Here is a 22,999-nt window from a genome sequence, read left to right as displayed (position 1 = left end):
TTGCTATAGCCGACGTTAAGAAACATTGAAAGATTATCTCGTGCATATAGTGGAGAGAGGCGCTGTGCAAAAAAGAAAATGGTTAACCCACCCCGCCCCTACCCCCCCCCCTCCCCCTTCTTCCCAACCCACCCCGCGGTCCTCCATAAAGATCCGCGTTATGTAAAATGTATTTAATTATACGGTGGACAGTGGGTGCGCGCGCACACACACACACACACATGCAAAACTGTGGCTGACAAAGGCGTCTTTTAATCCATCCTGGTGAATAATTGTAGAGGAGGAAAGCAAGAACAACGACAACAAGGCGTGCGTGGAAATCGATTAGCAAAACTGAAGTCCGAGCGAATCTCGAGGGGGCAACGAAAAAATCGTCGCAGAAAAATTATCACGGGCGATAAATCCAGTTCCAGGACGGATCTTGAATGTTTAAAAAGAAAGAAAGTGAGTCGTGAAATTTGTGCTGATGTGCTATTGACCTTTTCTGACCACAGTGCTGTATTTCCATTGTGCCACTGCTTTAGTGGTTATAGCCGATTAGTGATACGGAAAATAACACACAATATTTGCCTGTTCTGACGGTCTTTTTTCCTGTGGTGATTTTACACTTCTGTCATGTAGTTTGAATGTCTTACCCATAAAAAACCCCATCTCTGACTGTAACTTGCTTGTAGTAATCAAAACGGCTTGAAATTTCACCATGGTGAGCACATTGGTCCTTGCTAAATTATATATATGGGGAAAAAATAAAAACTTAAGTTTTGCTTTTTAGTTCGAGCCTTACGCAGCTAAACTTTACTAAGGGCAGTTTAAGAACATAAGATGAGCTTTTACTGCGTTTTCAGTTTTAGTGCAGCATGTTTGTATCAAGATATTTTGTCCAAGAGTTGGTGTTTTCTTTACGTGTTAATTCATCTTGTGGTTTGATGACTCAAGAGGAATAAACAGTACTGTATGTTCACGCGCCCGCGCACAGTGGATCTCGTGCAGACCGAACTCGCGCCGTTCGTTCACGTCCCTCCCGAGAGGCAGGGCCGGGTCGGCGGCGAAACGCCCATCGTCGCGGCGAAACGGCAATTGGCCCCACCGCCGCGGCGGCGAAACGTCGATCGCCACCGCGGCGGCGAAACGGCGATTGTCTCCGCCTTGGCGAAACGGCACGCGCCAACCGCAGCCACAGGTCATCGTCACCGTCATTGTCCCCCCTTGTCCGTCTCGCCCCCCTCGCTTGCAAATCGACCAGGGTACTCGTGGATTGACACAGACGATGACACGTAGATGTCCTCCCTACTGCCCTACCGTGCCCCCCACCCCACCCCCACCTCCCATCACCCCATTTTTTTCGCAAGTGCATGAATGCCCTTCGGGTGTTTAATTGGGTTGGATGGTGAAATGACCTCACATTGACGATAGATATTTAACGACTACCAGTATATTATGGGCACTTTACAATTCGTAGGATTGTGCTGTTCAAATAAAAACAACTCAAACGTGACCGTTTCCGCATTCAGGATTCACTGGATCCTCGGAACTGGAGGCCCCCCCCCGCCCCAAAGGGTCAGACGTGATGCAAACCCTTGGTGGGGGCTCACCGCGCGGCGAGCCTGCCGAGCGAGCACGGGGGGCTGGTTTGGAGGGGGTAGTTTTAATTTCTCACCCGAGTATCTCTCGTTGTGTTTCGGTGTTGTTACCCCCCCCCCCACTCTTCGCCTGGGGTATTTGTTTTGGGCACGATGTCAATACGTTGCGTTCCACGTAACCGAGAACGAAGCCGCAGCCCGCGAAAAACGTAGGTGTACAGCACAACCGCGAAAACCTTAGCGCGCATGAATATTTCTCACTAAATCATGCTATGGGTCGTCTGGGAGTACGTGGCATATGACGACTCCTCGCCGCAGGCATATCGCAAGAGGTCTTAGTCCTAGATGCGCTCCCGGAATGTTCTCCGGGTCGGGCCGATTGGCACAGAGACGCAGCTGAAATCCAGGCCCTGATTGGGGCCCACTTGATAAGATCATGATTTGCGTTTATTGGCCCAGCCCCCGCCACCTCTTAAAGTCTCCCCTCGGCAACTCGTCAACGACCTCGCATTGGATCTCACCCGCGGCCTGGCCAAGGGGAGCCCTCGCCGCCCATTGGCAGCTGTCCCTGTGCAGCGCAGGACGTGGAGCCGGGGTGACTCGCAAGGGCCGCTGGTGGATGTGGCTCCTCGTGAGTTCTCGGTCTGGCTCCCCCCTCGCCATGCTGCACGCAGTTGTGACGCTCGTCGGCGTCGCTACCACGACTTGATATTGACAGCACGCATCCCACGCGGTGCATCTTGTGCCCTGCAACAAGAGGCATCTGTGCCTAAGCAGCACGGCGGCAGTTGCACACGCTCGCTCACCCGCCAACTGACTCGCTCAGCCCCAACCACTCGCACATCCACTCGCCCACTTACTCCCCCACTCGCCCATCATCGCTTGCTATTTATAACTATGCCTCCCATGCTGAACATCTTGAGACAGCATCGGGGTAGGGAACCCCCAGTGACTGCAGCAGTGATGGCGACCAGACGGGGTAGGGGAGGGGGGCTTCATCCAGCAGAGGATAGACCATGTCCGATTATTTCAGGCAGTGCCACCCAGGGGTTTGTGAAGGTCCAGGGCCACGGGGCAGTGCCACGTGGGCCTCGGGCCCCCCCCCCCCCCCCGCGCGCCACGGTGGCTAGGAGATGTTAACTCCCTCGTCTGGTATACAGGAGGTCGTGGGTTCGATCCAGACCCCGACACCTGTACAGTATATTTGCTTGTTCTCTCCGGGTCGTCCGGTGTTTCGCTGCACGTTTAGCATCAACATCACGCGTTGAGAGCATTTGGCTGCTATACAGTCCCACGTGATGATGATGATTAGCCACTTCGTTGAGCTATCATTTGTGGCCAGGTCGCTTCTGAAAAAGTGCAACATAGCTCAGTGGGCCTTTACCTGGTAGAACAAAAAGTATTTTTTGTTTTGTTTACTGGGCTACAATCAGTGCACTATTGCTATGTTGCTTCCCAATTAAGTAATTATCAAATTTAGACCACAACACCAGCACACGTGTCCCATTTAAAAAAAAAAATGGATCTTAAACGTCCGCTGTGAAGCAGATCGCGTGTGTGTTATTCTATTTTACAGTTGACATCTGTAGATGATACACCTGTAGTAGTAGTAGTCGTATTAACCAGGTCAGTTGCTGTGCTCACACCACAATCCTCTGCAGCGAGCATGCTGTGGTTCGGCCATGCATTGTAATTCAGTTTAAGTGTAAGAGCAGTGGTGGGGATCAGGGATCCCAGTTTCCATGACTCAAAGGGGGATCAGGGTTCCCAGTTCTTGTGGCTCAGAGCGGATCAGAGATCCCAGTTCTTGTGGCTCAAAGGGGATCAGAGATCCCAGTTCTTGTAGCTCTAAGGGGATCAGGGATCTCAATTCTTGTGGCTCAAAGGGGATCAGGGTTCCCAGTTCTTGTGGCTCAAAGGGGATCAGAGATCCCAGTTATTGTAGTTCAAACAACAACTGCCATTCGCCACTAATTGACGGTGACGTCATCACGGCGCTTGTACCAGGCTATGTGCACGTTGAGGCCACGTGAAGTGTCGAATGCCCGCTGGCAAGTCACGGAGCAGACCCAGGTGCCACGGGTCGACTGAGATGACTGGCTGATCTATCACCTGTGCCCCCCACTGTGCCAACTTGCTGTGCTTTATCCACCCGGCGCTCCACTCGTTGTGAGCGTCGCTCCTCCGCCCTCCGTTGTTGTTGGAGGGCGACTGCCTCCCAACTGCCCAGCAGCAGCGTCCTTCACAAACCTCCACAGAGGCCGATCTTGACACCGCTGGTACCAGTCATCGGCAAGTCCACTCAGCTCCACATCCTGTACCAAATCACTCCATCTGAATCGATTGACGGTGACCCGGGTCACCATCGTGACCCGGGGGTGCCAAAACCTCCATAACTCCGAAACCAGAAGACCTATGAAGAGGGGAGATGTCACTGAGCCCGATACGCACGCCAACTATGGAAATAAAAAACACGCAAAACACCCATTAAAAAGGGGGGCTGCTGGGGATTTGTGCGTGGCAACGGCTGTTTATTGCTTACTCTTTGGTTTTATTTGGTCAAGTCACGTAGATAAAATAAAATAATTAACGACATTTCGGAGGCAACACAAGCTTCCGTCTTCAGGTGGAATAGTCAGCAAAAGATCTGTGTAGAGTACACAGCTCTGAGACGATCGGGTTTATATATAGGTTAAGGGGGGGGGGAGGAGTCAGAAAGGGGGCGTGGGTGGGTGGGCTGAGTCAAGAGTGGAAGGTGGTGGTGGACTGCCAACGCGGAGGTTAAGGGGGGGGGGAGGGCTGAGACAAGTGGAAGGCTGTGGTGGACTACCAACAACTGCGGAGGAAACATCTAAAGTTTGGTATACCACCACTGAGAATTGCTGTACAATTAAAAAGCAGCTAACGTTTAACTTGATTTAAAGCATCTTTCCAATGGCTGCTCAATTTGAAACCATCCTCTCGGTTGAAGTTGTGTCTGTGTTTGTATATCTGGATGGCCTCGTGGACAAATCTCTGATAACCGGTAGGTTTGGAGAGTACCTTGGTATCGGAGAAAACAATATCATGATCACCCACGGCAGAAGAATTCGTTCTGCCGTGTTTCAAATCTGATTTGTGCTCGCGAATTCGGTCAGAGATATGTCGCTTCGTCTCCCCGATATAGCAGTCACCGCAGGTACAACTCAATTTGTAAACACCGGGGTACTGTAAGTCAGGAACAACATCCTTTACGGATGGGATCAGATCACGGATTTTGTGTACTGTGTTGAACCGGACCTGGATCTTGTGTTTGTTTAGGATTTTGGAAATATTTTAGTAACGCCTGCTATGTATGGTAGCGTGATGATTTTGATCGGAGTGTCAAGTGGTTGTTTCTGTATGGTGGGAGAAACAGCTTGGCGGATGGTGCGGTCAGAGTAACCGTTCATCTTGAGGGCCAGATGTACATGTTTTAATTCACTGGACAGGTGGTGTTTGTCAGAGATGCAATGAGCCCTATGGTATAGCGTTTTGATGAGAGAATTCCTCTGAATCGGGTGGTGGTGGGAATCAGGTTTCAAGTAGGAATCTGTGTGGGTAGGCTTCTCTCAAACAGGACATCCAAGAATGGTAGCTTGCCATCCTTCTCCACTTCCATGGTGAATTTGATGGAAGGGTGTCCAGAATTGGTGTGGTCTAGGAAAAGGTTCAAAGCTGGGAGGCCATGTGGCCAAATGACGAACGTGTCATCCACATATCTCTTCCACAGGGAAGGGCTGAGGGTGGATGTCTGGATGGCGTCTGATTCAAATTTCTCCATGAAAACATTGGCTATCACTGGTGATAAGGGGGAACCCATGGGGGTACCCTCATTTTGTTTGTAGAAGGTGCCATTCCAAGTAAAGTAGGTGTTGGTGAGGCAGTGCTTAACCAACGCCGGCACATTGGGGTCAAGTCCATGTTGGACCAAATCTTCGATTATTGTGATGGTATCAGGTACTGGGACCTTGGTGTATATTGCTTGTTGTGAAAGTACATCAGGATGCTGGTCTGGTCATTCCCCAGCACGTTCTGCTTCTTACGGGGGCGGCAACACCCTCCTTGTCTTTGTGAGCGAGACCACTTGGAGGCAATGGCGCACCAGGCGCTCGCTTGGTACGGCCGGCGGTCACGGTCGTGCCGGTGGGATCGACATCGTCGTCATCATCGCTCCCAGCGTCGCCCTCCGGCAGGACAGGGTGGTGGTACCAGCGATGCTCCCAGAAAAAACAAAACCTTAAACTCTGCCCGGCCCACCAATATTGTGCGGTGACCCGGGCCCACCGCCAAATCGATTCATCTCTTCTCCAGCCCGTGGCTCAAAAGGAGGGGGGTGGTGGTGGTGGGGGGGGGGGTTGCCCACGGTTTAAGGGGCTCGGGGGACTGAGGTCACGTGGCGCCACGTCCTCCGCCTGCCCCATATAAGGAGTAGCGCCTGCCACGTGGCTCGGACACGCCCGCTGCGTGACGTCAACATTTAAATGTCCATCTCTCGCCCCGCCCTCTCACCCCCACGCACGTGGTTTGGAGATGGGGAGCCGGGGTAAGTGACGCCAACGCCGCCGTTTCCTTGTGGGCGCGCTTATTTATTTTACACGCCCGGAGACGGCCAGCGACAAACGGCGTTCGTCGTCGTAGCAGTCGAGGTGGAAGAGCCGAAGGCGTCTCTTACGAATTTGGGTGGGCGACGTTGCAGGAGCTTTGGGCCGAAAGAGACGAAGGGAATGCGATTGCCAAGCTTGGAGGAGCAGTGCGAAGGGAAGAAGCCAGCGAGAGAAGCGTTTGTGAGCCTGCAGTGTGGTCCAGATGTCTTGTGACCACCCACCCCCCACCCATGTAATTCTCTGAAATGTAATATTTTAAAGTTAAGTTTATTTGAAACAAATGAATATGCAAAGGATAAAACAATGTTAGGGGTCAATTGGGGGTTATATCCGGACCACCTCTGTAGTGTGGTGTGGGCGTGTATGATTGTGTGCTGACCTACAGTGTGGTGAGTCGGAGTGTGTGTGTGTGTGTTTTGACCTGAATTATGGTGAGTGTGCCTGTGTGTTGTGGCCAGCAGTGTGGTGAGTGGAAGTGGTTGAGTGCGTGTGTGCCTGTTTTGTGACCTGCAGTGTGGGTGAGTACCTGTGTGTTGTGGCCTGAAGTGTGGCGAGTGGGTGAGTATGCCTGTGTTGTGGCCTGAAGTGTGGTGAGTGGGTGAGTGTTTGTGTGGGTGATTGTGTGTGGGTGAGTGAGTGGGTGAGTGCGTGGGTGAGTGCGCCTGTGTGTTGTGGCCTGTAGTGTGGTGAGTGTTGTGAGGGTGCGAGCGAATGTGCCTGTGTTGTGGCCTACAGTGTGGTGAGTGGGTTAGTGTTGTGAGTGGGTGTTTGCCTGTGTTGTGGTCTAAATTGTGGCGAGTGGGTGAGTGTGTGTTGTGGCCTGCAGTGTGGTGCGTGTGCCTGTGTGTTGTGGCCTGCAGTGTGGTGAGTGTTGTAAGAGTGTCTGTGTGTTGTGGCCTGCAGTGTGGTGAGTGTGCCTGTGTGTTGTGGCCTGCAGTGTGGTGAGTGTTGTGAGTAAGAGTGTCTGTGTGTTGTGGCCTGAAAAGTGTGGTGGTTGCAGGCAGTCTGGATGAGATGGCGGAATCTGGTAAACAGTTTCCTCCAACATGGGCGAAAACAAACAAAAAAAAGAACGAGTTAAGTTGACCGCAATAGCAACAACCGTGGTTGTAGAAGTAGACGATGGGATAAGGAGGCGGCTGAGCGTGAGTGGCCCAGAGTGAGGCGGCCAGCTCTGGATCATCATCGAGCCCCATTGCTTCACTCGCTCGTCTCGGACGAGGCCCGAACTGGTTTGCCGCATTCCAAACACGGCAAGTATTTGAACTTTGGCCGAATTTCGTGCTCGTGTTCGGTCGCATTTTTTTCGTCTTCTTTTCGTCCAAAGCAGCGAGCAGCCTCGCCACTCAATTGTAATTAAATGAGAATGGTTTGTGCAACAATTTATGGCAATAGAACAGTTGTGTTAAGATGCTGAAACACCAAGCAGAAGCCTCCTGCGAGGAATCACGTCATAGCATGAACCACGCATACGTGTGGCGAACAAGCAAACACAAACGCGCCCTGGTGGTATATGGTGCAGTCTTTTGAAACTGATTTGGTCCACACAAGAGACGGCTTTCTTTACAGCTTAGTCTCAAACATAGGTCCCATGATCAACTGTAATCGTTTAATCGGGGCCATTACCAATCCACCGCTGGATGAAGGCCTTCCCCAAGCCGCCGTCTTAACGCGGTACCGTGCCGCGTCACAATTCGCCGAGCTCCTCGGAAGCTGCTCGCCCACACCGCTTCAGAAGCTTCAGAAGCGGTGTGCGGCTGCTCCGTGCCACGCGACTTCAGCTTGCTCATTCATTCTCCCCTCTCATCAACGAACCCCCCTCCCCCCCATATTTTCCCATAGGCCCTTATTTAAAAACCGAATCCCCACGATTGGTGAGGGGTTACTAAATAGCTCAGTGGGCCTCACCTGGTACAATATAGTTTTTAGTTTATGGCGGTGGTGCTTGCCCATGCATTCTCCCTCTTCCCTTCCCTCTCATCACCCCCCCCCCCCACCACTATTTTACCGGAGCCTCTGTACTTCACTACCCGCGGATTTTGGCTACCACGGCCTTATCCAGGAATCTCACCGCACGGTTAGTGAGGGATTACAAAATATCTCAATGGGCCTTACGTGGTCAAATATATCATTAGACCTCCTTTGCCAGTACCAAAATGTAATAATAGGGTTTTTCCCCTTTTTTCTGGCAACAAAACTGAAACCTTTTCACAAGGATTCATGTTACTGAATTAACCACAATACCTGCAGTCAAAATGCAAACAAACAAAAAACATACTATGATAATATATGCATTGTCCTTGAAACTGATTGGTCCACACCAAGGGACGGCTTTCTTTTGAGCCTCGACCCAATTGGTGCTCGAGCACCAGTTTCAAGGACAATGCATATATTATCATTGTTTTTTTTTGCTTTGACTGCAAGTATTGTGGTTAATGCAGACATGAATCCTTGCTTTGACTGCAAGTATTGTGGTTAATGCAGACATGAATCCTTGTAAAAAACGTTTCAGTTTTGTTGCCAGAAAAAATGGGAAAAACCCTATAATTATGTCAATATAGTTTATAGCGGTGGTGCTTGCTCATGCATTCTCCCGCTCTTCTCTACCCTCTCATCATCACCTACCCCTTCTATTTTCCCATAGGCCCTGTACTGAACCAACCGCAGATTAGCCTACCACGGCCTTATCCAGAAACCTAACCCCCCCCCCCCCCCCCCCGGTTTGTGAGTGATTACTATAAAGCTCAGCGGGGACTCAGTGGGCCTTACCCAGTACAATTTTTTTAGTTTATAGTGTTCCCCGAAAACCCTAAAAAGCAACGGAATTTTTTGAGAGCCGCATTTGTGTGCCAGTTTGTCAGCCTTCTCCCGCACCTCCGACGGACACGGTTTGGCCGCGTACGGCGCACAAGACAACTCATCCCCGACATCTCGGCGCCGTCATTCTTTCTCCGCTTCCCGGCGCTCTTTCCCAATGCTGCTCATCTTGAGCACTTTCGTCGATCTGTCCATCTTGGGGACCTCCGTGTCCACTGCATCCCTTTCTCTTCCCGCTCTCTTTTTCCACGCCTTCTCTTCCCTCCCCTCTCATGATCACCCCCCCCCCCCGTCTCTCATCGCCGACACCTCGACTCTCTCTATTCCACCACTTCCGGTGTGCCACGGGTGAAAAGTTGTATCTGAACTACGGGCGTGCTGTTTCAACACGCGCGCGCGCAAAAAAAACCGACAGCTTACATTGGCAAGAGCGCACGCCTGTAATAATTTATTGGCAAGCCAAGGAACTAGGGCTCCCAGGAGCCTTGCATCAGGTCCAGTATTCAAGCCGACAGTGTCACATTGTTTATAAAGACCCATAAATACAAAAAAATAAATACTTCATCTTAAAATGGTATTAAGGGTCTACGACTCCGCGACTTACAAAAACAGAATACGGAGTGGTTCCCTAGATCGAGCGCAGTGATGCAGAGAGGGAGGCCCTGTTACAGATCGAGGTTATAAGGGCAAAGCTTTTAACGTCTCTATCATTTTTTTCTTTCGTTTTGGCCGTTAGATCAACTGGAGTAGGTGGCTGCGGTGGCTGGCAACGTGAATAGCCGTAGCCACAGGCATTGCTTCGTCGTAAAAGCTGTTTGATTTCAGCGGCCGCCCTGGTTAATTGCTGTGCGTGTGTATCAACCGTAATAATCCCGTGGCGGCCGTAAAAAAAACGACACACACACAAGGTGCCGCGACGTTCTCAAGAGTGGAGAGGCCACGAGTTTCCTGGCACCGTGCTACAAATTTGAAACTCAAGTCCAGAAAAATTGCCGAGTTGGGATAAAATCAGGTAAGCGACGCGGCCATCTACTGGCAGACGATGCTACGCGCCTGAGAAACATCGGACCTTCGCGATAGCCTTTGTGCACTTAGCATGGCGGCGACTGCCATGTGCACGCTAACGCTTCCATTGCGGGCAGAAAGATAAACTGGATGCGGTTGTGCCGGTTTTCTTGAAATATTTTTCCCGGGTCGCTGACCTCGACAGGGGGTTCTTATTCAGTGCTACACCTTGAGTGGGGGGGGGGGTGGATGGATGGGGGAGGGGTCTCACCCCAGCTCTGCAGGCGACCGCTGCCCAAGCCGCGGCACCATTACCCTAGCCCGAACTTTGAACCGGGAAGCTCTCTGCATCACCGCCGCTTGTACGCAGGCACGCGCGCCCCCCCTCCCCAGCTCGATTTTATGAACCCTTGGTGCATGAGCTTGACAACCAAGTGCTATTTCACAATGACTGGCGTCGACATTGTAAGGGCTGGCGGTGTCGTCGACGACGACGACCTGCAGACGTTCAGTCAGGCCTTGGTTAGACCCGTGTGGATTTCTTTTTTTCTGTTAACGACGGATGAAAGACCCGACCTCGAATTACCACGCAGGTTCGTCACCGATTCAGCTCGCACTTGGCGGCAAGGAGGTCGGGACGCCCAATAAAATCGGTTGCGTAAAAATGATCCCACCCTTGATGTCGGGTTCTGTAAAACACGGCACCGTTCTAATCTTATCGCGGGGGGTGCCGTCCACCAGCACGCAAACTACAATATGGCCACGGGGCACTGCAACGCCTTCCCGACGGCTCTCGGGACGCTGCTCGGGAGGGACGGGGCGAGGGTTGTGCGACGTCCCCCGTCGCTCCACGTGCTGGGGAGATTCTTCGGGAGTTAATTCAATAATTTGTGCTCTCCGAAAGACGCTGCCCCCCCCCCAGCACCATGTAACCCGATGTGGGGGTGGGGCCCAAACATCCCAACGCTGAACAAAAAACCATCCTAATTACCTCCTAATTACTCGGTTGGGATGACACGCAGCAGCAGCATTGTGGCCCCTTGTGTGGAAACTCAGCAGGACCACCCCCCCCCCGCCCCACCCCACCCCTTTTGAATAAAGAACCTTGAGAATTCCGCCAGGACTTTCGCACGCACACACGCACACACACGCACACACACACACACGCACACACACACGCACACACACACGCACACACACACGCACACACATGCACACACACACACACACGCACACACACACGCACACACACACGCGAGTATGTGCACACACACACATGCACACACACGCACACACACATGCACACACACGCGCGTATGTGCACACACACACATGCACACACACACGCACGCACACACACACGCGTGGCGGCGAAACGTTGCACGACACGCGTCAGCGGCACAACCCGGACAGCACAACGCGGGAGAGTTGCGCGGCACGACCGAGAAATCCTCTGCAGCGTTTCCTTGCACCGATTCCTTGCACCGACGTTCCAATTCGGGTAATCAAGTTCATGGCCGGAGACCGCACAGAGCGCGGGCCAAGGGGTGGGTGGGTGGGGATGGGGGGGGGCGCTTTTAGCACAAAGGGGGGGGGCACAGCATTTAACGTAAACGCTGCCCCGCCCCGGTCAGTGATTTCGCTGCGTCGACGGCAAACACGATCGCTACTCGTAACAGCCTCTCCGTAGTCGCCACGGTTGTTTGGCGCGGGGCCCGAGATTCTCGGCGCGCGGCAAGTCGTATGGCAAACAGCATTCCGAGCAATGCGGGCAGCGTGCCGCGGTGTCGAAGAGCCGTGCGCCAAATGGCGTGGTAAACAGTGCGCCGACCGGCGTGTTGCGGTGTGCCGGGGGGGGGGAGGGGGGGGGGGTTAGTGGTGTGGCGCTCGCGGTTGGGACGGCGCGCGACCGACACCGCCGCCGCGCGCGTGCGCCGCACCCTGTAAAGTCACCGCCTTATCGCCGTACAACCGCACCGGCCGCGGCTTTGACGCCACGCCAACCGCACCGCGCACCGTGCCGGCGACCGCCTTGACGCCGCGCCGAGCCGAGCCGGGTGCTCGCGGGAAAAAAAACTTCCCCGTGGGCGTGGGGGGCTCGCCGTGGCCGGCGCCGTGAGCCTAGAACGAAGTCCCGGTGGCTGCGGCCGCCCCCGAGATGGCGCTCTTGAGCTCGTGCATGCTGCCGCACGCCGTCGCAGCCAGCTCCTCGATCTCCACGTTGATCTTGCCAATGACCCACTCCATCGCCTCGCGGCCCTGCGAGACGCACGCCGTCGACACACACACACGCGCACACACACGCGCACACACACACACCGCCATCACCGCGGCAGCCACCCCCCACGGCAAGGCGTTAGCAACAGGCGGGCTCTGTGTGTTTGCGAGTGTTTGTGTTTCGCGCGTCTTGCATGTACGCGCGCGTGACGGCGAATGCGTGCAGGCGAATGTGCGAATGTGCGAATGTGCGTCCGTGTGTCGCGCGCGTGCGAGCTTGTGCGTGCGTGCGTGCCACCTCCGCCCCCACCTAACAACACTCGCGCGCTCGCGGGGGTCCTAATCGTTTTAAGGCGGTTCTCGTTAGGCGCACGCCAATCGCCGGCAGCGCCATACCAGCCAGGGCTTTCAACTGCTTTGAACCGGACGCGGACGCCTGATGACGCAAACGTGAAAACTGTGCTTTGAACGGCGGTCGTCACTCCACCGTTTTAAATTGTAACACTTTGTTGGAGTATTGCGTCATAATGATCATCATTAGGGAGGGAGGAGGGGGGGTAACATTACCCCCAAAACTCTCCCTCCGCCCCCCCTCCCTCCTGCTTCCGTCTCACCCCAGCGGTTCGCCAATTTGTCCAGATTCGATTCCGAGTTAACGTTGAGGTGGACGCGGGCAGCTCGTCCAGAGACCACATTCAAACTGCACCAATCGGGGAACGTCAGCAACACCTTCCTAAAGGCGACGGTGAAGCAATCACTCCTGGGAAAAGGGGGGGGGGGCAGGTGGGGGGGGAGGCTGGTATAATTCTGGGTATCGGCGAAGGTGGCGGTGACAAGATGGAGGAGGCCACATGGGTGGGACACTGGACAAGGCAAGAGCTCGGGACTGGGTTCACTGGGCGCATGCGGGAGACGAACGCCTCTTTTTTTCCACCATCACTTCCAAGCTGTGCCAGCGCGGGGCCATCACGGCAAGGGGTGGTTTTTCCACTGCCGAGGCGAACCGAACCGAGCAGGCCTTGCGACGACAAGTCTAAATCAGTCTGCGCTGTCTGCGACGTTAGTGGCATGGTTCGGCTACGGCAGTGGAAAAACGGCGCCGGTGCCAAACGAGCCACACCGGGGGCTGGCTCGGCATGGCACCGGCGTGGTTTGGTTGTGCGGTGGAAAGAAAGAAAAAAAAGAAAGAGGTAAACGGTGGAGCATTGCAGAAGGAAGCCTCATGCACATCCATAGAAACAGGGCCCCGCCTCCAGTGGGCAATGGCGAGATGTTAACTACCTCGCCTGGTATGCAGGAAGGTCGTGGAGTCTGCATGTTCTCCCCATGGTATTCCCTCTGGGTCCTCCCATTTTCCCCTCCAGATTTAGAAACATACGTTAAGAGTATTTGACTGCTGTAAATTTCCACGTGATAAGCCACTTTTTGTTCAGCAATCATTTGTGATAGCCAGGTCGTTTCTGAAAAAGAGCAAATATAGCTCAGTGGGGCCTTTACCTGGTAAAATAAAATGTTAATACATTTTATTAAACAGATCCCCAGGGATCAATCATTTCAGCTGGGTGTGTCCGGGGTCGGTGAGCATGAGTTTTTCCTTACCCAGCACACCGCATCCAGAACAAGCTCTCACTATGGCTGCGGCCACCACTTTACGAGTTAAGCCGCGCGCCACCGACCGGAAGCCTATAAAGCGACCCGACAAAAAATTGTCGGCGAGCAAATTGAAACCAACAGATGTACACACCGGGGTCCGAACGCTCGGGTTAGAGGACCCATCGATTTACACGGCCTAAATTTCCGCCAAGCCTGTGCGGACAACAGTTCTGCAGCGGTCACACCTCGCGCAGCATGCCGATTGGTCAAGTGCCACCTACTCCTCCAGTTAAATCTGTCAAAGACCTGGCGCACCTATTCACTTTGGACAAATTAAGCCCCGAGACTATCACAAGAAAGCATGGAAGGGTGGCAGCGACACTGCAGATAAAGCAACTGAGCGAACCTTCTGCCCGCACACACTGCACACGAGCGTACACACCACACACGCGCGCACGCTACAACACACACACGCGCGCACGTGCGTGCAATAACTACGGCGGCGGTGGCATGGTTGAACGATGGAAGCGATGCCCAGTGTGCGTACAGGAGACAAGAGTCGTTACCCATCAGCGAGTAACAGCCGCAGGGAATAGTGACGCGGCTAGCTAACGGCAGGGCCTGCATTGTGTATTGTCCACTCAATAGCGTCCCACCCCTGCGGAGACAGGACAGCGGCCCCGCGCCGGGTTATCGGACGCGCGCGGTTGCGACGCGCTCACTCGTGACACTGCAAAGCCGGTCGGCAAAAATTCACGACGAGTGTTGAAGGGCGGCGGCGGCGGCCGCGTTTCACCTTTTTGGCGTTTGCCGAGATGGTGCTGGCCATGAGTCCTTCCAGGTAGCTGCCTAAGCTCACGCCCTTGACGGAAATGATGGCTTCCTGCACGAGCATCGTCCTGCACGCGCGCACACAGCACACGCACGCGTGTATAACAACAACGGGCGTTTGCCACCGAGTGGCGGTGACGTCACCACAGCGCCTGTGCCAAGCTAGGTGGACTTCTTGAGACCACGTGAAGTGTCGAAGGCCGCTGGCCGGAGGCATACCACACACACACACACACGGCAAGTACACAAAGCAAGCAGCAAACAGGCGGTGCGCTGTGCAGCACAGTGAAACGCCAAGTGTAAACACAGTCCATACACAGCACACGTACACACGGAACACGTGTATACGTATAGCAGGCGCGCAGCACACGCGTGTACAGCGCACATATACAAACCAAGCAGCATACACATTGTCTATAAGCAGCCCAGTGCAGCACAGTAAACAAAGCAGAGACAGCGCGCACAGCACACGTACAGCACAGCACACGTACAGCACACACGGTACACATGCAGCACACACGGTACGAACAGTGCACGCTCGTAGCGCAGAGAACGAGAAAGCGTAGCGCAGGCCGTTCGCCGAGCGCCGGGCTTACTTCTCGGCATCGTCCGGGTGCGGCTTGTACACAAGGCGCTCGTCCACCGACACGAGGTTCGTGAGCGTGATCTGCGGAGCAACAGCAACGGCAAAACAAATATGAACTATTTTTTTTTTATTTATAGCGGAAACGGCCCACCGAGCTGTACAGGCCTTTTCCAGAAGCAACCTGGCCACAAATGATAGCTCAATCAAGTGGCTTATCACGTGGAAATGTATAGCAGCAGCCAAATACTCTAAAAGCGGTGACGTTGAGTCTAAATGTGGAGGGCAAAAAACCGGAGGACCCGGAGAAAAATCCACGCGACGACTGGCAGAGAGAGAGAGAGACACGCAAACTGCAAATATACAACAGGCGTCAAGGGTTGGGATCGAACCCATGACGTCTTGTATACCTGGCGAGGGAGATCACATCTCGCCACAACCCGTCGGCTAACACGAGGGCGGAGCGCATACTACGTACCCCAGTACTGCTGTGTTCACAAGCGCCTCAGTGGGTTTAATTCTGTATCTCCGGGTTGTACGTCCTGGACCAGTTGAGCGATTTGTTTTTTTTGTTATCCATCAATGTAAAACCGTTAAAACATTTTCATGAATGAATCTATTTTCGTTTTAGATGTGACAATAATTAACATGTAATATTGAAAACTACATTTGTTGCGCGATCGATTGTTTTCGCCGGTGTGATTTTCTCCCTCGGAAATGTTTAGCCGATCGACAATAATCGAATTTCAACAAACACTGTTCCCACCGCTGCGATGGGAGATGATTTAAAAAAACTCACGTTTGTTGACTTTAACTCCATCGTCCTCTGGGTTGGGTTCACGATCGAATGTTCCTTGATGTAGGTTTTGGTTCTGCCCGTTCCTAAAAGCTGCAAAACAATAACACGTACGCTCACACTCCTGCACAATATATTCACCACAAGGCTTGCGCCAGGCTGGGTGCACTTTGAATCTGTCGCATGTAAGCGTGGAAGCCTCTCGCTGCTGGCAGGAGGTCACACGGGACAGACCCAGCAGGTGCCACGGGGTGGACTGACTGGGATGACCGGCAGATGCACCACGTGTGCCCCCTACTGTGAAACTTGCTCTGTATTTAGTCGCCCAGTGCTCCGCTCGTTGTTGTGACCGTCGCTCCTCCGCCCTCCGCTATTGCTGAAGGGCGAATGCCTCCAGCCTGCCCAGCAGTGTCCTTCACGAGCCTCCTGCACAGAGGCCAATCTTGATACCGCCGGTGCCAGTTATCGGATTCCGCGCACGCACGCACACGACGTGTACTTACTGATCTCACGTGACGCGTACGTACTGATCTCACGTGACGCGTACGTACTGATCTCACGTGACGTGTACTTACTGATCTCACGTGACGCGTACGTACTGATCTCACGTGACGCGTACGTACTGATCTCACGTGACGTGTACGTACTGATCTCACGTGACGCGTACGTACTGATCTCACGTGACGTGTACCTACTGATCTCACGTGACGTGTACGTACTGATCTCACGTGACGCGTCCCCTACTGATCTCACGTGACGTGTACGTACTGATCTCACGTGACGCGTACGTACTGATCTCACGTGACGCGTACGTACTGATCTCACGTGACGTGTACCTACTGATCTCACGTGACGTGTACGTACTGATCTCACGTGACGCGTCCCCTACTGATCTCACGTGACGCGTACGTACTGATCTCACGTGACGCGTACGTACTGATCTCACGTGACGCGTCCCCTACTGATCTCACGTGACGCGTACCTACTGATCTCACGTGACGCGTACCTACTGATCTCACGTGACGTGTACTTACTGATCTCACGTGACGTGTACTTACTGATCTCACGTGACGTGTACCTACTGATCACGTGACGTCTATGCACTGATCTCACGTGACGTGTACCTACTGATCTCACGTGACGTGTACGTACTGATCTCACGTGACGTGTACTTACTGATCTCACGTGACGTGTACTTCCTGATCTCACGTGACGTGTACTTACTGATCTCACGTGACGTGTACTTACTGATCTCACGTGACGCGTACGTACTGATCTCACGTGACGTGTACTTACTGATCTCACGTGACGCGTACGTACTGATCTCACGTGACGTGTACTTACTGATCTCACGAGGCTGGGCAGGCCCCACTCGGTGCTGAGTAGACGGTGTGAGTGGAGCTGCCCGGCTGCGTCCACGTGTCGCCCCACCACGTCCACCCCCACGACGCTCGGGTTCATCGGGTTGGGGTATTTGCGCATGGCAGCCTGCGTCACCGTCTCCCACGGGTGGCTGCTCACACACGCGCAAAGACAAAGATCCCCCGTGTAGCCTTAACAGACCGTTGGGGCAAGTGCTGTTAGCGAGCGGCACCTATGAATGCCGGCACACACGAGGGGGTGGCTCCATTGACTACCCCCTGGTGTGCCGTGCCGGCCTTCATAGGCCTCATTTGGTTAAAATATTCGCCCCTGTTAATTGTAGTGAGCGGGAATCGAACTCAAGTTGCCGGGTTCGTAGAGCAGTGCGCTTACCACTGCACCACTGCTCTCCACCGACGGTCTCTTCCCGTGTGTCCCCGCGCATATACGGAGACAGACTCGCACATGTACACACATAGGCATGCACAGAGGCGCATACAAAGACAAAGATCCCACCGTAGAGCCTTAACAGACTGTTGGGGCAAGCGCTGTTAGCGAGCAGCACCTACCAAGGCCGGCACGGCACACGAGGGGGTGGGTGGCCAGCACCACGCCCTGCCGCATTTGTATCCCCAGTGGCGATGTTTACTACGCACCGCACCAGATACTCATTTCAGGCTGAGTCGACCTAGGGGAGGCCCAGTTTCAGATAATAATCACTGGTGTTGGCTGGGAGCGGGAATCGAACTCGGATCGCCGGGTTCGCAGCGCAGCTTAGCGCTAACCGCTGCGCCACCGCTCCCCCTGACCGCCGCGCACACAAACCCAGCACGTGCACAGCCAGGTCAAGGGACAGGCGAGTGGGGGGGGAGGTGCGGTGAGGGGGGTGGTGTCGTAATGGGAGAGGGTACAAGGGGTGGACATTCCATTAGGGCGAGGGGGGGGAGCAAGGGGGGGGGTATAGGGGGGGATGGGTTGCGACCTTGGGGTGACCCTGTCCTCTTTTGACCCCTCGGCCCCTCCCGCCATCCTCCCATGTACCCCTCCCTCCCCCTCCCGCCGCCTCCACCACCCCTCAAGACACCGGACCCCAATCACTGAGCCGCAACCGATTCGATTCGCTGTCGCGCGACGTATTTCGATTCGAGGATCGATGCCTTCACTAAAACGACCCCTAGCGCCTGCTGCCGAGGGCAAATGAGGGCCAGCGCTCAACGTTCCCACGACGTTCCCACGACGTTCCCACGAGCTCCCCCTGAACAACACCGTGGCCCCTTGGAAAGGACGAGGACAAATTAGGCGTCAACGTCCCTCAATAATAAAACAAAAACCCGCGCAACAAATTTGTCCAATCCTCAATACGGATTTTTTTTTTCTTTTTCAGGTTGGCTCGCGTAAATGTGTGTCGTTAAACCCGCCACCACCACCCGACACGACCGATAAGTAAAGGTTTGTCACGTAAACAGAACGTGGCCAATTCGTTACTGGCACAGCGCACACCGCTGTGATGGAGAGTGAATCCACATTTACAATCTTCTCTACGCGATCTAACCCAAAAAAAATCTAAACATACATTTTGGATATTGCTCGCGACAGCCGAACGTGTTAAACCGACGTTCGTCAATAGCACAATCGTGGGCTTTAAAAGTGCACAATGACGGGGCGACGTTTCGGGCAATGGGCCCCCCTTCAGTTCACTGCGTCAGACGGTTCGAAGGAATCGACGGCGATCGATAACGACAGAACGATTCGACGCCAACGGCCGCATCGTTTCCCCGGTGATTCAACGATACGAAGCGTATCGACGCAAACGATTCCCGTCATTACGGCCGTAACGCCGCGTTGCTCGCGACGATAAAGCACCTCCAAGACTCGTCGCTATCGCGATTATTATTATTGTGGTTGTGGTTACTGCCGCTTCCACGCAACGGCTGCGCGTGATGCCGCCAGCCACGAGAAGCCGCTACAACTAAAATAGATGTTTTAATGGAGGAATCGATTCCGTTTGACTGCGAATCGACGGCGGGAGATGGCGCGCGAGTGGTTGCGTCACTTTCCGTTATGACGCAACACCGGGCCCAGGGCGAGTGGGGGACTTCAAAGCCCCGGGAGAGACACTTGGACCCCTACAGGGGGGTCCTGTAGACCCCTACAGGACCCCCCTGTAGACCCCTACAGGGGGGTCCTGTAGACCCCTACAGGACCCCCCTGTAGACCCCTACAGGGGGGTCCTGTAGACCCCTACAGGACCCCCCTGTAGACCCCTACAGGGGGGTCCTGTAGACCCCTACAGGACCCCCCTGTAGACCCCTACAGGACCCCCTGTAGACCCCTACAGGGGGGTCCTGTAGACCCCTACAGGACCCCCCTGTAGACCCCTACAGGACCCCCTGTAGACCCCTACAGGACCCCCCTGTAGACCCCTACAGGACCCCCCTGTAGACCCCTACAGGGGGGTCCTGTAGACCCCTACAGGACCCCCTGTAGACCCCTACAGGACCCCCCTGTAGACCCCTACAGCACCCCCTGTAGACCCCTACAGGACCCCCCTGTAGACCCCTACAGGACCCCCCTGTAGACCCCTACAGGACCCCCCTGTAGACCCCTACAGGACCCCCCTGTAGACCCCTACAGGACCCCCCTGCAGACCCCTACAGGACCCACCTATAGACCCCTACAGGACCCCCCGTATAGACCCCTACAGGACCCCCCTGTAGACCCACCCAGTCAGGACCCCGTCTCAAGGGGGTGTTATGATCCCTCACTTGAATATCCCTGCTTAACGTGACCCAGTACACCTCCCCCACAGATCCCCTATAGACGCCAGCAGTGAGATCCCCCTCAATTGTTAGACCAGCCATCGTCCGTGCACAGCCCTTTGCCTATCCACCGCTGGATGAGGCCCTGGGAAGGAAGTTCGTCATGCCCCTGTACAGTAGTCCTCCATATACTGTACCCATGGACCCCAATAGCCTCCTCAATTGCACACGCACCCTAATAGATCCCTGTTAAAACCCCCTATAAATATACACCCCTGAAGACCCGTCACGTGGACATACCCCCACGATGGACCGTTATAGAATCCCGTTTGACCCCTGCCCTACAAAGGCTTCTGTAAACAAAATCATTGTAAGACAATACCACCTCAATTTAACACATGGCCCTGTAGCCCCCTTACAGGCAGCCTGTACACCGCGTTCACGATGAGAATACATTACCCGCTAATCTCCCTGTAGACATAGTTGGCGGGCGTGGGATCTTGTTAACTTGAACACGCACCCTGCGAGACCCCTGTAGGACCCCTGTAGGACCTTGACCCCCGACTCACTTGAACACACACACCCGAATGTGTTAGCCCCCTACGAGACCCCTGTAGGACCCCTGTAGGACCCCTGCCCCCCGACTCACTTGAACACACACACCCCAGTGTTAGCCCCCTACGAGACCCCTGTAGGACCCCTGTAGGACCCAGTAAAACCCCTGCCCCCCGACTCACTTGAACACACACACCCCAGTGTTAGCCCCCTACGAGACCCCTGTAGGACCACAGTAAAACCCCTGCCCCCCGACTCACTTGAACACACACACCCCAGTGTTAGCCCCCTACGAGACCCCTATAGGACCCCTGTAGGACCCCTGTAGGACCCCAGTAAAACCCCTGCCCCCCGACTCACTTGAACACACACACCCCAGTGTTAGCCCCCTACGAGACCCCTGTAGGACTCCTGTAGGACCCCAGTAAAACCCCTGCCCCTCGACTCACTTGAACACACACCCCAGTGTTAGCCCCCTACGAGACCCCTGTAGGACCCCTGTAGGACCCCAGTAAAACCCCTGCCCCCCGACTCACTTGAACACACACACCCCAGTGTTAGCCCCCTACGAGACCCCTGTAGGACCCCTGTAGGACCCCTGTAGGACCCCAGTAAAACCCCTGCCCCCCGACTTACTTGAACACACACACCCCAGTGTTAGCCCCCTACGAGACCCCTGTAGGACCCCTGTAGGACCCCAGTAAAACCCCTGCCCCCCGACTCACTTGAACACACACACACCCCAGTGTTAGCCCCCTACGAGACCCCTGTAGGACCCCTGTAGGACCCCTGTAGGACCCCTGTAGGACCCCTGCCCCCCGACTCACTTGAACACATGTTCCGAGGTCCAGATCTTCATGGCGTCGCAGCTTCTTCTCCCGGCGTAGAGAGGGAGTGGGGGGGGGGCGCGCGCGCTTCCGCGGCACGTGCCCTCGCGTCAAGGAGACAGCCGGCCCACCAATGGGAAGAGTCGACGAGCGACCACGTGACGAGAGAGGGTGGGCATTAGTGGAGGGGCGAACGCCGGGAGATGACGTCACGCAATTGGAATGTGCCTCGTTATGCACCGCCCCCCGTGACGTCACGCCAACACGCACTCACACAAACGACCCTGGCGGTCAGGGGTCACTGCGGCAATGGGAGCCCAGGGGAACCCGGACACGTTGCTTTAGTTACTCTGCCACGTTACTTTCCATACTCTGACACGATACTTTCGTTACTCTGCCACGTTACTTTCCATACTCTGACACGATACTTTCGTTACTCTGCCACGTTACTTTCCATACTCTGACACGATACTTTCGTTACTCTGCCACGTTACTTTCCATACTCTGACACGATGTTTTCGTTACTCTGCCACGTTACTTTACATACTCTGACACTATACTTTCGTTACTCTACCACGTTACTTTCCATACTCTGACACGATACTTTCGTTACTCTGTCACGTTACTTTCCATACTCTGACACGATACTTTCGTTACTCTACCACGTTACTTTCCACACTCTGACACGATACTTCCGTTACTCTGCCACGTTACTTTACATTCTCTGACACTATACTTTCGTTACTCTGCCACGTTACTTTCCATACTCTGACACGATACTTTCGTTACTCTGCCACGTTACTTTCCATACTCTGACACGATACTTTCGTTACTCTGCCACGTTACTTTACATACTCTGGCACGTTACTTCCGTTACTCTGTCACGTTACTTTCCATACTCTGATACGATACTTTCGTTACTCTGCCACGTTACTTTTCATACTCTGACACGATACTCTCGTTACTCTGCCACATTACTTTCCATACTCTGACACGATACTCTCGTTACTCTGCCACGTTACTTCGGTTTATTTTAAACGATATTTCCACTACTCTGACGCGTTATTGTAGTAACTCTGCCACGTTACTTTCTATACGCTGGGACGATACTTTCGTTAGGGGCCGTCCATAGATGACGTCACGCGATTTTTGGACCCCCCCCCCCCTCGTCACACGGCATCACAAAGTCAGACCCCCCCCCTCAAATATGACGTCACAAAGCTCTGCCCCCCCCCCCCCAAAAAAATAAAACATGCTACAAATCGCTTTAAACTATTGTCATTGTAGTGCGTATTTAATGTGGCGCTGCACTCTGATGTTGTAGGAGAAAACATTTATTACAAAGTCTATTTAATAACTAGAACGTGTTGTCTATATTTATTTAAAGTTGCGCATTTTTATGTGACGTCACATTTCTCAATCCCCTCCCCCGTCACACATCGTTACAAA

General features: G+C 54.0%; 1 protein-coding gene across 3 annotated transcripts; it reads right to left on the bottom strand.

Annotated features, from left to right (window-relative positions):
• Positions 1–9,448: 9,448 nt before the first annotated feature.
• Positions 9,449–21,693, bottom strand: LOC116954258 (PRELI domain containing protein 3B-like). 3 transcript variants are annotated; one of them, XM_032974842.2, is made up of 7 exons: positions 21,551–21,693; positions 17,392–17,560; positions 16,051–16,140; positions 15,265–15,335; positions 14,634–14,736; positions 14,404–14,495; positions 12,148–12,286 (listed from the first exon to the last, which is right to left on the bottom strand). In XM_032974842.2, the coding sequence occupies exons 1-6, from the start codon at positions 21,580–21,582 to the stop codon at positions 14,442–14,444; spliced, it is 519 nt and encodes a 172-aa protein (XP_032830733.1). In that variant the 5' UTR covers positions 21,583–21,693; the 3' UTR covers positions 12,148–12,286; positions 14,404–14,441. The 3 variants fall into 3 exon arrangements, with proteins under 3 accessions (XP_032830731.1, XP_032830733.1, XP_032830732.2); XM_032974841.2 differs by lacking the exon at positions 21,551–21,693 and adding an exon at positions 17,803–17,822; XM_032974840.2 differs by lacking the exon at positions 14,404–14,495 and having other exon boundaries at positions 9,449–12,286.
• Positions 21,694–22,999: the final 1,306 nt, after the last annotated feature.

Source organism: Petromyzon marinus, chromosome 54, assembly GCF_048934315.1.
Source record: "Petromyzon marinus isolate PM22_M1 ecotype Great Lakes invasive population chromosome 54, UKy_Petmar_22M1.pri1.0, whole genome shotgun sequence".
In the NCBI taxonomy this organism is placed as follows: Eukaryota; Metazoa; Chordata; class Hyperoartia; order Petromyzontiformes; family Petromyzontidae; genus Petromyzon; species Petromyzon marinus.
This window is presented reverse-complemented; position numbering and strand designations above follow the sequence as displayed.

Bases quoted from the DNA above. Each gene is read 5' to 3' on its own strand.
- LOC116954258 (XM_032974840.2), bottom strand. From the start codon at position 21,582: ATGAAGATCTGGACCTCGGAACATGTGTTCAA. The intron at 17,561-21,550 runs GTGAGTCGGGGG...GTGTGTGAGCAG, and splicing joins ACCTCGGAACATGTGTTCAA to CCACCCGTGGGAGACGGTGA. The intron at 16,141-17,391 runs GTAAGTACACGT...ATTGTTTTGCAG, and splicing joins TGCCCAGCCTCGTGAGATCA to CTTTTAGGAACGGGCAGAAC.